General features: G+C 35.9%; 1 protein-coding gene across 7 annotated transcripts in view; it reads right to left on the reverse strand.

Annotated features, from left to right (window-relative positions):
- The window catches only part of MYOM2 (myomesin 2), an 89,760-nt gene that overhangs the window by 35,570 nt on the left and 39,226 nt on the right, over positions 1–14,964 (reverse strand). For 6 of the 7 annotated variants that reach the window (XM_058419641.1, XM_058419640.1, XM_058419642.1 and 3 more), the window contains 6 exons: positions 12,671–12,798; positions 8,941–9,124; positions 5,548–5,722; positions 4,107–4,228; positions 3,307–3,327; positions 1,772–1,959 (listed from right to left, as the gene is read on the reverse strand). In XM_058419641.1, coding sequence (XP_058275624.1) covers positions 1,772–1,959; positions 3,307–3,327; positions 4,107–4,228; positions 5,548–5,722; positions 8,941–9,124; positions 12,671–12,798 — 818 coding nt within the window. The remainder of the gene's footprint in view (positions 1–1,771; positions 1,960–3,306; positions 3,328–4,106; positions 4,229–5,547; positions 5,723–8,940; positions 9,125–12,670; positions 12,799–14,964) is intronic. The other variant, XM_040057546.2, reaches the window with a different exon arrangement.

Consider the following 14,964-nt stretch of genomic DNA (forward strand, 5'->3'; position numbering starts at 1 on the left):
ATCCCCACACCAGCATCTCAGATTTTGAGATCAAAGTAGAGGGCTAAAAGGCATGAATGTCTTGACACCCAGAATGCCTCATGGAAGCAGCCCTCTTCCATCCTTCTTCTTCCAGAACAGCTAAATACAAAAATCAAGTCTTCAACATCTGATTCCTCCGAATAATATTCCCAGAATTATGTTTAATCACATGTCTCAAGAGAGACAGCTGAGAGTAGTACTCCTAGTGGAGATACCAAACAGTTTAAGATTTTCAAGAATAAATAGTTCTCTTTGAAATTGTGAGATAAAAAAAAGGATTTTGGTGTGAATTTTTAGATGATAAAAAGCATTATGGTAACAAACATATGGGGTAGCATCAAATACAAGACCAAAGCAAACAAGGTAACACAGGAAAGTCAGGCACTAAAATAATTTCCTGAAGACAAGGAGCCAGTGTGACCCACAGGACAGAATAATATATCAGCCTGTAAAAATGATTTTGAAATCCCAGGTTATTGAGGGAAAGAATATTTGTGGGGTTCACATAGAATTATTTAATCAGAGAAGGTTAAACCTTTAGTGATTTCCCAGTGCTGCACTGAATATCTCGGTCATTCTCTGTTTGCAGTATGTCATAAAATATTCTGTGCTGCTAAAAGCTGTCTTGGTTTTATTTCCCATCAGTATTTCAGATTCTAGTCATTAAAACTAATGTACAAAGATGCACCTTTAGGCATAAATACAGTTACTGGCAGGACTGACATTAAATATGTAGTTAAATTCTCCATGGTGGCCCCTAATTTATATTACTCATTTGTTTACAAATGCATTAAAAATAAATATATGTGGGAAGCATTTCCTAGTATTTCATGCCTATCCTACTTGCCCTTTTTTATTTCTCACTATCAATGCTCCATCTGCTACATCAGAGATGACAGTCATAGAATCAGTCATAAGCACACATGCACCTGAGTATTGCTGCGTGAGTTCTATGCATGAAACATTCTTCCTCAGCTCATCTGCATCATTATCTTCTACTTCAGTGTCAAATGCACTGCAAGACTTACTTCTGTCCTGAGGCTTGCAGGAAATTTGCAGAAATAAAATTTTAAGTAATTGTGAATTAAATCTGATTGTTTAACCTAATTTAAAAAGCATCACATTGATTGATTTCTTGCTATAGCCTATCTCCCTAACTTTTCTTCAAATTTTCCTATTTTAAGAAACCTTTCATATATTGCAAGTGCAACCAGAAATCATTTATTTCAAAACTGGTACTCTGTAAAGGAGGTGACAAGACATAAGGCTGAGTTCATTAACATACATGCTTTTTCAACTGAAGGCAGATTTTGAGAGTAAAAACAGGGACAGTTATATTTGTTCACAACCCATCCCCATTTCATTTACAAATCCTCAGTCCTACAGAGAGCAGTTATCTGTCCTGCTAAATGTTTCCATCCTTCCTCTGTATGTTGTTATCGTGGTGATGTATGCAGTGATCATTAATGAAAATAGCTTGTGGAACATTTTATAGCTCATCTTGTTCCTTCTGAAAAATGTGCTTCACATTTTTCCCTCAAAAAATTTCTTATCTGAATGTCCTTATTCGTATTAGAATTTCATAGTAGGTGTGGCACTGATTCTTTAGCCCAGGTTTAGCCTTGTTGTGCTCCAAATGGAAGTGCCTAGTTTTGCTGAAGCAAGTATTTAAAGAATTTCTCTGTTAAAAAAAAAAGAAAAAAAAAAATTCAAATCAACTCCAAAAATATAATGATCAAAAAATACTAACCGTATAAATCGTCTGGGTAATAAGGGAAGAATTTACTTCATGCCAGTTTTGATGGTTAGCTTCCCGTTTATCCATGTAATAACCAAGGATTGGTGAACCTCCACTGTATGTTGGTGCTTTCCAGCCAAGGGTCATTGAATGCCCATCACAGTTCAGAAGAGTGATACCATGAGGATATGAAGGACAAGCTACAAGGGATTAAGCAACCTGAGAGTTAGGACAGAGTCTAAAATGCTGCAGTGTAGAAGTTGCTTAGCATTTTTTATATTCTTCTGTTTTTTGCAGCATACTGCTCTCAGCCGCATACTGATAGCAAAGTAATTGTAAAGCTGCTAACCAATATTCATTTATCACCAGATATAAACATGGAAGGTTTTAAAACATCTGCCTAATGTTTTGTCCTCGCAGAAGGTATCAAGGTAAAATAAATTATCTTTGCAGGGAAATAGTAATGCCAGCAAGTGTCTCCAGACCAAAAATTATGCTAAAAGATTTAAATGGGTCAGAAGATCTCTTCCTAGTAAGAAAAAAATAGGCTGCTCAAATACTTCTGCAATACAGTAAAAGTCATCCAATAAAAAAGGAAAAAGATTTTAAACTTGAATGAAATTAAGTCATATGACTGACTGATCTATGGCCAACACAGTTTTCTTGTACTATCCTAATATTATATACTTTATTCAGACTGTGACTGCTTTTTTCCCTACAAAGAATAGAAGATATTTAGACTTTCAGTAATCTAACCTATGTTGAGGCAGAAAGGTATGCCGTTTGTGAGGTTACTTGCACGGGTTTACTCCCTTCTGTAGCAGAAGCACAAACGTCACCAAGGCATGAAGGAAACATTTTCTTGGGCTTTTTAATCCCCTCCTATTGGCAAGCACCCCTTGTAACAAGAAGTTTTACATTTGTCATCCATACTTGAAAGTCTGCCCAAAGATACCCCTTTCTTGGCACTAAGGTGCTTCAATCAATACAGCTAAGCACCTGGCCCTAAAGCTGATTTGATACTTTCAGTTGATTTACCAATATAACTTGAGAGCATGTAATTTACCTCATTCAGAAGGGAATACTTTAGCAAAGGCCTTAGTACAGTCCCTGATCTTTTAGCTGTACTAGTGACCACCATGAAAACAGGTAAAAATCAGCAGACCTGCCCTTTCATTCTTTTTTTTTTTCAGATATGGTGCTATACTCAGAGGTTGCAAAGTGGGATCTTTGTGTTTACTGCCGCTTCTTGGTAAATAAGAATGACCGTAGCAAACTCCTGTAAATAATCTTAAAATAATACTGCAGAAAGATTCTGGCCATGCTAATGTTAAGTAATCTGTAAATAGTCCTGCTAACTTCCTGTAAAGGCTACAAAAATGGATAAAAGCCATCCGCATCCCATAAGTGTGCGTAAGATCCATGTGCTCTGTGTTTGATGATATATCCCATGCAACCCTCACCTCCAAAGCACACAGTGACAAAAAGGTGCAAGTGCATTTACAACATTGTGGTGATAGATGTGCAAGTGTCCATGCACCACCTACCCATATGAGACACACTTCCTCCTAAAAAAGTCAAATAGAGTAACTTTGTCAGTAGTATACAAATTTACTTTCTATTGACTACCTTGAATTACAAATCTTTTAGAGGACATTTTTTCACGAGTATGTCTACTGGACTTTTCCCAGAGGTAGGGGGCACTCTTCTACAGAAAGCTCATCCTATTTAAAATTTTTCAGTATGGAGCTGACACTGTCCCTTAATTCAAATTGAACTACGATAGCCCAGATCCGTGTACTCTTTGTTGTAAATACTTAATCAACCTTTCAATCAACATGCACCATTCCTACTGGAGGTTGCACAACTGATCTTACACAGAAATTTTGTTTGTAGGACACCAGAGGAGGTAGACATATGCTTCAACATAGGAGCAAACAAAGGGCATTTTCTGTTTGGCAATGCAGTAATAAAGCTTACTGAAACTCATCTAAATAGGGCAGATTCCATGCTAAAATGTTTTACACCACTCCAAGTCACTCAGAAACTAACTGTCTAACTTAATCAGTATTTAAATTTCTTTGATACAGCCTAGGAGCAAAAGGCAACCTGGTCATTAAAGTGCATCTTACCCAATATTTCTAACAGTCATCATAAATAACTTTTTTTATAAAACAATGTCTTTTCTCTAGAATAGCCACATGCCAGAGAATAGACATCATTATACAGATATGCATGACAGCTGCAAGGTATGCTGTTATAGTAAATCAGACCAAAGGAGATGATTGCTGAAAATATGTCATGCATTTGGGAAAAAAGAAGCTGAGTTGCACAGAATCACACTCACTAAGGGCTGCCTGCACTGTTACAGCCTCCGACTCCTGCGAGTTTTCACTCAATCCTACAGCATTTGCAGCTTTCACGCGGAAGACATATTGCTCTCCAGTTTCCAAACCATGAACAACAAACCTGGGTAAAAAAGACAGCATCACATATTGGCATATATTTTACAGGAATCATTCCATGCTGTAACATGAAATTGTTGTCTCAATTAAAAAGCTCAACTTCATGAGTTTTTCACAAAGGAAAATATTTCCAAGAAGAAAACTGCAATACAATGGCATGATGTAATACAATATAGCTGGATGGGACGCTGTAGCAAAAATCACAGTACTCATTAGATTGTCAGTACTGAGCTTGCAGGTGAAGTCAGATAAAATGTAATAAATTCCCTCTGAACTTTGGTTGCCAAATTCTAATATATTCTGGGAAGGAACCATATCTTTCACTGTAGTTTTATAGTCATTGTCAAAAACAGTTTTCAGTTTTGACCTGAGGTTCTAGGTAATTACTGTACTAAATAAAATACTCTGAACTATTATTATTTAAGATATGTTCACGTATGAAGAAATTAAATGCTTTTTCTTATTTTTGTGCTTTCCCAACCCACTTTGACCAAGAATTAGTATCAAATTTTTCTTTGATCAAATTTCCTGACTACTTGAAAAAAAGACTCATCAGAAAACAAAAGTCACTCAGTTAATGACTGACCTAATACACTAAACAAAATGTTATAGAAAATAGGAAATACAAATCTAAACTTTGTATTTGGTGATTGATTCCAATAAAAATGATTTTTCGCAGAGGAAATTTCTTGAAGAATCCCATAATGGTATCTTCAGGAGGGAGTAAGAAATCATCAGAAATTCTAACAGTGTTAGTGTCATGACAGGGGAATTAGAAACAGGGTCAGTCTACTGTCCTTTATCCAGAGATGTAACAGATCACGGAGCTCTGATGTTTCTGGAATGGGACACTTGGAATTCCTGCACAATAGTGTCAGCTGCCAAAGCACTTTTGCCACCATATTTATTGCAAAAATGGCCTGACCTTTTGCTCAGTTATTCATGGACTATGATAAAGCTTTAGAATTCCCTCTCCTTTCTCATACTCTTCCTCATTGGGTCTGTTTACCCCACAACATAATTCATAGTTTAAAATGGCATATTTTGCACTTATGCCTAAGACACTGAATCATGTCTCTAGAATCTGCTTTTAAAACTCAAAGTCACGGAATAGAAAAAAATATTCTTGGAGGAAAAAAAAAAAAGGTGAGGAGAATTGCCCTGCAATTTGGAAATCTTGGCTCTGAAAGTCTGCAGACTGTTTTTCTTCATATGCATTCAATATTCTTCTTCAATGATAACCCTATGGTTTAGTACATAAAATGTCTTAAAAATATCCTATTGTTTCCAAACTTCCCAAAAATACAGAAATATTATCAATACCTGTTATATTTAATAGGTTTATGGTTACTGGGTTCCCAGCGATTTGATCCCACCACAGAATAGTCAATGTAGTAGCCATATAAATCCTCTTCATGTTTTGGTTTATCCCATTGAACTACAACTGATGTTTTTGTATTCCTTGTGGCCACCACCTGACCAGGTGCAGATGGCAACGCTAAGAAAAAGAGATAAAACATATAATATCAGAAAATACATAAAAATAAAAGCAATTTGAACTAGATGAAACACTGTATAATTTGATCATTTTTAATCACTAAAGCTATGACTCCCCTTACCATGTAAATATTGTTATGTGATATGTATTTTAATGTATTTTTTTCACTCTAAGTCTGGATGCCTATATAAACACATGTGTATACAAATAATTATTCTTTTCCCAGAATGCTCTAAGATGTGAGGCTCCTTACCTAAATGATTTTATTTTTATATAGGTTTTATGATAGTCAATTATAGGAGTGCATATTTTCAAATATGATAAAAACATACAGATGTGAAAATGCTTGCTCTCAAATTTCTCTCTCAAATAAGAGGTTGATGAATCGCTTATGTCCCTGTAGCATTAGCATCAGTAAGAAATCCACAGAGATATATGATATTATGAGGGCTAAGAAATACTGTCTTACTAGTTATTAGTTAACGAATTACTTAACTAATGACAGCCCAAATCCAAAAATATGAGCTTTTCAGGACAAGTTTAAGCATATATTTGAATGCCAAAAGTTTAGATAAAAGTAGCTAGATGAATGTCATAGAAGCATAGGAATACTGGTTGGAAGGGATCTCTGGGATCATCTAGTCCATCCACCCTATCACTGAGTCTGGGATCATCACCAACACTAAACTAATGTGTCAGTCACGGACTTGTATGAGTGTTGAAACCTTCTGACAACAGAGATTTCACAGCTTACCTGCAAAACCTTTTCCAGTACTACAGTCTTGCACCTTGCACCTTTCTCATTAAAAGAGCCAAGAGCCAAAGTACGTTCCAGAATGAACTTACTAAGATACAATCTTTGGCTGTTGGCTCTATTTGTCATTTGACAATGCTGAGAAGTTTGACACCATCCTCTTTGTAAGTCTTCAAACTAAATAAACACCTCTCTTCACAGGTCACAATCTCTAATCCCCTGGTCATTTTGGTTGCCATACAGAGGACCTCTCCACTTTACAACCATCCCTCTTGACTAAGGAAGCCAAAACTGGGAAACAATACTCCAGGACAAACCTCAACACAACCAAGAAAAAGAGGATAAAACTTTCTTCAATCTGTTGACTACAGTTGTTCCAATGTACTGTAGTATGCAATTTACTTTACATGCAAGAAAGTTTGTTGCTGGTTTACTCTGATCTAAACAGATGAATGTGCATAAATAGAACCAGAAATATTGAGATCCAAATGGAAAAAAACTCTTAGTAAGAACCAGTGCACGGTCTGTACACTATAAAATATCTATTTGATCTTTCATAATGTAAGAAACTACAGCAGTGTCTTAGCCTAACATGACAGGTTAAGAGAGCCACCCGGTACTCGCCTTTTGAAGCTATTTTCATTTCCTCGGATTAATATTACAGAGAACTGCTAGCAGCATGAAACAAAAGAAAGGCAGCATGATTTCTACTTGATCTTTCAATATTAAAATAAAAATTAATACTTACACACTACTATACTTTATGCAATAAAGTAAGATCAAATGGATTCAGTCTGATAAATGTACCTACATTTAGGCTTTTATATGAGTCTACAAGCACATATGCTTGAGCTGACACTATAGTCAAAGAGCTAGGGCTTGACTCAGTTACACAAATAAAGTAATTTAGGGCCCTTTTGGACCACCTGTCACTTCTTCATGGAGTTCTCAGGTATGACTCAGAGACAATACCTACAGTCCTCTGAAATGGCAAACTGAAAGCATTTGAAAAGGATGTCTCTTTGGTCACTTGAACTGAGCCTTCCATCAGTGCTCAGTAGGGTCCTGAAAATTATTCATCTCACCCCAAAACAGATGCTCTACAGCTGGGTGACATGGGGAAACTTATGACATCAGCCAGCTTATCTTCCAGGATCCAGTTGCTAAAGTCAGAGCAGAGGCATTTTTGCATCTGTAGATATCTACATGGAAACACCTAAATTTCGATTTTAATCTCAAACTGAATACTCCTAAATTGCATCATTTTAAGTGTCATTTAGGATGGCCTAGGATGCCCCAACCATTCTTCAGTTTCGGCTCATAAGGTACCCATAATCCCTGTGTAAGGATTGCTGTCTCCATGAATGTTTCTCAGTCGCCCTTAAGAATATCAAATGACAGGAAACTAAAAGGAGCCATGTGTTTCTGATATATTTTAGCTCAGGTGGCAAACTGTCTCTGAAAATAGTCTGAAGTTTCTCTTTAAAATTGATTCTTCTGCTTTGTGCTTTATTTAAAGCTGTAAGTTATGCAGGTGTTGCATTAACCCCAAAGGGATAGCTTATTTTCTGTGCTAAGTGCAATAAATAGAGTGTTTTTCTTCACTACCTTGGGGAGGGTTGAATGGTTTTAATAACTTATATGCATTAATGAGATATCAAATCAAGAATATATGAAAGCAAAAGATGCTTTTCTTTATCATGTAGTTACAGATCAAGCTGAAAGTATGGATTATATTTTTTAAACTATGGTATATTCAGACACTGAAAATATTTTGTATATTACTAGAGAGTGTACTGGTAAGATACATGCACTTAAGGTGACAGTTATCAATACATCTAGCTGTTATGTGTGTCTTCTGCAAAACTGCAAAAACAAAACACATATTTCAAAACACAAGATGAATAACCACTCCCTAATTTTCATTTGTGTTTTTGAATGTGACCTCAAGATAAAAACTTCATTTTCATTTGGAAAATCACCACTGAATATGTAGTTGTATCTTCCCCTTTCACTGAAGTCTACTCATCTCTATGACAGAGAAATAGTGCACCAGCAGTAATTTGCAACTCAGAATACTAAGAAAGGTATGAAAGCCTACCTTATCTAGCTGAAACTGTTGAGAATTACGTGGTATATAATTACCTGAGCCAGAAAATATAATTATCAAAGTTAGTGATTAACCTATTTTTTTGATGTCACATTAATAGAACACTAAAGAGTGAATAACTAAAAAAAAATTAACTTTATACTGATTATTGTTTTCAGTATCAAGGCTTGTGATCACTAGGAAAATTCAGGAAAGTCTCTAAAATTTAACATCATGGTCTTTTTTAAAACCTTCACAGAACTGAACACAGACTCAACTACTGTTATTGTAGTTATACTAATCTAATGAGAGTTGTCTGTTTTCAGTTTTTAAAATATTGTTTTTAATGTTAATGTCTTACAATTAATACCTTACCAATAGTATCTTGTGGTTGAATAGGTTCTGTGATTTCAGATGGATCACTGATGCCATTTTTGTTTGCTGACAGCACTCGGAACACATATGGTTTTCCTTCTGCAAGGTCAAACACTGCATAGCGAGGAGATTTTACTGCAACCTGTGCATTGACTCTTTGCCAACTTCCACTGCCAACCATGGACTGCAAAAAACAACAAAAAAAGCCATGAATCATTTCTGTGAACTGTCAAAAAATGAACATGTTGCTGTATTGCATCCTGTCATGAATTTATTTAAGAGCTATGGGAGAAGGATCACTCTCAGATGCCTGACTTAAACATATGCAAATTCTCATAGATCGTGCATTCCATTACTCTACAAAAAGGTGTGAATAGCTCACTGTCTCTTTCCCTGTCTTGACTTCAATACATGCACACTTGTACATACAGCCAGCTTTCTTTTAGGGCTGTGACTGTCAACTGTGATTGGTCCCAAAAGAATTACTTTCATGTCCTGCAAAACTCATGTGAACACCCAAAGGTTTGGAGTCAAGCAAACAATCCCTAATCCAAATTCTGTAGAAAGGTAAGGAGGAAAACGTTACTTTACTTACAACTTTATCTTTATTTATTCTGTTGAGTGAGGTCATGTCCCCTAAAAGCATTCATCAAATGAAGTAATTACTTTTGAGTATTCTCAGTGCAGCAGCTGAGCTTATCATCTCCACAACTGCACATGGACGAGAGCCAGCAAATCAGTACTCAGGAAGAAGTCTGTTGTCCATTAGATTTCCCACATAAACTGTTTAACCAAAAATTAGTCATGGAATCCTTCAGAAATTTTAGTAAAACCCAAGTGCTTAATAAACCGATTGAAGAACATTTCCTTGGCACATAGATAGTTGCATACAAATTATATATTTAGAAAGTTTTGGAACACAAAGTCTTAGAACAAAATCTGATAGACAGTGAATTTCTAAGAGGAGGAACAGTGTTTCATGGGTGCTTGGAAACTACCTTGTATATAATGACACCTACAATAGAGAATTAATAATAATGTAAACAGCTGGAGTCCATGTATCAAAATCTTTCTCATAGGTACTGAACCCACCTGGCGTTCTCAACAGAAAAAAAAAAAAAACAAAAAAAAACAACACCCATCAATTTTCATCTTAGTAAAAAGCTCCAAAATAGGAAATAAATATATTTTGCCATATATTTTACTTCCTGCCATGAAAAACATTAATTTCTTTTTTTTTTCCCCACAAACAATCAGCATAATGTTTTTTTCTGCAGTTTGATTTGATTTATCTGTTAAAAAAGTTTCAAAAGAATATAGAAAACTCATTTCCATTTTGTATCTCTTAAAGGCTTTACAAATACTTTTTTTTTTTTTTTTTTTTTTTCCTTCAGGACTGAATCTTCTTTATTTGAAGATTATTTAATTATTTAATTATTTGAAATAATTAGAAGCTATACTAAATTAACAGTGGAAAGCAAAAAATAGACATCCACCTATGAACTGACTAAGCTGTTTATATATATTAGTTTTTTATGCAAAATAATTTTAGATACAGGTATTAATTAGTAAAACAAACCTCTTTTTTCTAACAATAGCTTTTTAGTCCTCATTCTCACTTTTCTTCAGTAAGTCTGGTTTTTAATTGAGACTTTTTTTTCATCATTGTCACTGCTCTGTACTGTTTATGGAGCTCCACTGTTTATGGAGCTATATAAATTTATTTGTATAAAACAAGCAGATAATGTATACTTTAAAATTCATTCATAGAATAAAATTAAGCTAACCAAATGTAGGTGTCCATTCAACGGAAGTCTTCTTCTGACCTTTTTATCTGAGCTATTTCTGCATATTCTGTAACTAATAAGGTATTTCCGTGACAAGAGCTGGTTCAAAATACTTACATCGATATTCTTGAAATTTATGGAGAAAAGACATATGTAAGTGGGAATAAGTGCAAGTAAGGCATTATATTTTATTACATAGAAAGAAAAACTAGATACTTATTTCTATGAAAATTTTCATTTCTAATTTTGAATGTATAAGGCAGAGGTTGGAGAAATGGTCATGCTTCCTCAAAAATTTAACCAGTGAGTGGTGTTCACTTTACAACAATTTATTCATCATCCAGCAAGTAATGGATGATGGTAATTCTTCCCCCATACCTGGCACTGGTGAGGCCACACCTTGAGTGCTGTGTCCAGTTCTGGGCCCCTCAGTTTAGGAAGGACGTTGAGACACTTGAGCACGTCCAGAGGAGGCAACGAGTCTGGTGAGGGGCTTGGAACACAAACCCTGTGAGGAATGGCTGAGGGAGCTGGGGGTGTTTAGCCTGGAGAAAAGGAGACTCAGAGGTGACCTTATCACTCTCTACAACTTCCTGAAGGGTGGCTGTGGAGAGCTGGGGGTTGGTCTCTTTCTCCAGGCAGCAACTGACAGAATGAGAGGACACAGTCTTAAGCTGCGACAAGGGAAATATAGGTTGGATATTAGGAAAAAGCTTTTACAGAAAGGATGATAAAGAACTGGAATGGTCTGCCCAGGGAGGTGGTGGAGTCCCCATCTCTGGATGTGTTTAAAAAAGATTGGATGTGGCACTCAGTGCCATGGTTTAGTTGATGTGTTAGGGCATGGGTTGGGCTCGATATCTTGAAGGTCTCTTCCAACCTTGTGATTCTGTGTGAATGTAGAAATCATCCATGGAGTTCTTTTGAAGTGGAAGGTGATTTTTTGTGTCTGTGAGGGAAAAGACAATCTGGGGGGCTGCAAAAACAGGAGTACATGAACAGGACAGCTGGGAAATGAACTGTGGAGGAATGTGCAGAATGTTAGATGGGAGAATAAAAGAACTTGCATAGTAAGGGTCTGAGAAAAGGCTGTTACAATATTCATGGTGCAAATTGAATGTGTGGCAGTTTTATTAAGAGGTTTAGTGCTTGTGGATTGTTAAGAGGGTGCATATGCTAGAGGCATAATTCATAGAAACTAAGTATAGCTTGACCTGTGTTTTAGAGGTCAGGTATGAGGTCCATTTTACCTACCAGGAAAACTTCGTACTAAGTTGCTATAATCCAATATAATTTAGAAACATGCCTCAGGGACAGATTTATCTAGTTTTTGTTCACTTAGGTGGATGAAGAACAAACCTCTCCTACTGTGAACACTGAAGTCCTCTTTCAATTCAGAAAGAGGAAGGCAGCCATGAAGAGTACCAGGGACTAGTGAACATGAGACAGGCATCTGCCTCTTTGCTGACCTTACAGGGGATAAATTGGAAATGTCAGTGTATAGTGGAGGTTGCCATAAGCCTGCAAAAAGTGAGGGTCAAAATATGAGTTACTGTTTATTCCGTGCTCTACCATGGGATAAACAGAAACTTTCCTTTGTTGAAAACTTACAATCATGCCTGTAGGACTGTGAAAACTATAGATGTTTCTTCTTTATTTTTTTTTAACTGCTACTTTACATAATAATTTGTTCCTATTTAGACACCAGTAAACAAATAGCATAGAGAAATCCTTTTCTTTGGACCTTGAATTTCAATTCTCTTTAAAACTTGCAATAAGACATTTGATTATCCATGCTTCTCTAATATCCCACTTTCAAATCCTGCAAGACCACAGAAAGTGTTAGTTTTATTGCTCATTCTGCTGTTCTGAAAATGGGTTGAATGTAATTGCACACAGCAATGAAACACCTTTCAGCAGAGCACCACTATGCCATGCAGTACCTTCTCAATGAAATACGTCAGTGGCTCCCTGCCACGGGGAACAGGTGGATCCCAGCTGAGTACAATATATGTTTTGCTGATTTCTGAAGCATGTACATTGGTGGGAGGGCCTGGAATCTGAACATCCCCTGTAAGATTAATAAATGTAGCGAGTGTTAACAGCAGATTAACTCCTGCGTCAGCATTCATGCTACGGCTCATCTTTCAGATTCAACTTTCCCACCCTGCACTGCAATTCTCAGCTGTTAGGGGCTGTGATATCATCTGTGCAGCTCACCTGATCATTTCCATTAAATTTTGATAAATAAAACTTCAGTATTAAGAGCTAGTTTATTTAGCTAAATACTCTTTCAGTAAACGTTAAATGTGCTCCCTTAAACTGTGCATTTGTCACACTTTTTCCATGGATCATGTTCAAATTACTTCAATAAAAAGCCTACTCACTATATGCAAATATTTTTTGATCAAAGACAGAAGTCTAAAGATTTATTATGAGAAATTAGAATTAAAAAAAAAAAAAAAAGCTGGAAGAGAATTATAATCAGAAAAGAACTTTAAAAACAAAAAGGAAAGCAGGAAAAGGAGCAGAACCTATTAGCAATATATCCCTATAACATGATAATATTATCAGATGTATAGTCTAAAGCACTTCTAAAATCTGTGAATCAGAGACATAAAAGTATGTCACCAGCCCTCTGATGGCTCCACTATGTAGTATGGCCTGATGAAACCCCTCTCCCCCCTCACCTTGCTGAGTTACCAGCAGTGTAAGAGACAACCTCGCTACCTTGGGCCAGGCTGAAAGAATTCTGCTCAGCCTTTCATGGTCCTGCTCACTGACCACAGCATGAGAAAAAGCTGGTTCTGCTATCCAAGGAATTACAATGGGGTAAAACAGCACTAGATGGGAGAGTGACCTGTGACCAGACCTCTACACAGACACAGCTACACAGCCCTGAAGAAGCTTTGACTGGGTAGTAGGTCAGAAATAGCAACTCAGCAGACGCTTGAAAATTTTATCTTTATGATTTGTGATAGAAAAAGAAAAAAGCTTTGTTCGTTGAAGGAAAATTTTACCACTTCTCAGGCTAAGAAAAGAGCAAATATCCTCTAAATGTTTAAGATTTGTCTTTAAAAAAGCAAAAAATATTTCAGTAATAATCTCTAAATTATGGCAGTGATATTTTAAAGGATCATACATATCTGTAGAATGAACCGGGCTCAAAATATCTGTACACAGATATTATTTCATCATATATATTTACTAAATCAAAACCAAACCTTTTTTAAAGCAAACTGATATATACAATGAAAATCTATTTCTCACAATGCTTTCTATATTTGATCTACAGCTGTATTTTTACTTTCAGAAAGGCACATGAATCAGCTGTGTTTAAGATGAAATTGATGATGTATAATCAAGAAAATTACAATAATCCTTTATAGCATTAAGACCAAAGGCTTCCAACTGATTTCAGATAACAAAATCTCAGTATGTTTTCTTTCATTCTTGAAATAATAAAAAAAAAGCTCCCATACTTTGTAATGATATAACCTGGTGGTACAGAATGGTTGCCAGAACGGGACATCAACCCGCACTAAAAAGAAAAACCATTTGTGGTCTGTGAGATTGCTCTTTCAGAAATAGTCTCCAATCTTGCAGATGAAAGTAGTGATCTACATAGAGAGTGATATTTTAATATTCATACTCTATTAAATATGCACATTCATGTGACAGAAATCCAAATATCATTATTTATAACTATTCCAGAGTGGCCATTTACCGGACCTGATCATTCTAAGGCAATCCTGAGAGCAGAAGAATGATCTGTGAAGCCAAACAAGACAATTAAAATCTGATATTGTAATGTGCCTCTGATCATATAATCCCCATACCAATTCGTTTAGCATACTATTACAAAAACAGTGAAACTTCATCTGTTCTGTCCATGCATTGGGAAAGCCATTTAATGTCTGATTCTCCTTCAAACTACATATGTTCTCAGGTGATTTCTCTCTTTATTTTGGAGTTACAACTTTATAACCTTTGTGGAAGACAGCAGACCGACACTTTTTTTTTTTTTTTAGCCATTACAGTTAATAATTTTAACAGTTTAAGGGTAAAGGAGGTCATTATTCAAGTCTAAAACCAAAATCATTCCATAGAAAAACAACCAAAACCAGAAAAAATTCAAACTTTATCTCAAAAGTTGTCAGGGATCACTCCAATTCTCCTGAGGAAAAACAGTACCTAGTCTATAACCTTAACCTTAAGAATAACCTCCATATTCAGG

The sequence above is a fragment of the Hirundo rustica genome, chromosome 3, assembly GCF_015227805.2.
Source record: "Hirundo rustica isolate bHirRus1 chromosome 3, bHirRus1.pri.v3, whole genome shotgun sequence".
NCBI classification, from domain to species: Eukaryota; Metazoa; Chordata; class Aves; order Passeriformes; family Hirundinidae; genus Hirundo; species Hirundo rustica.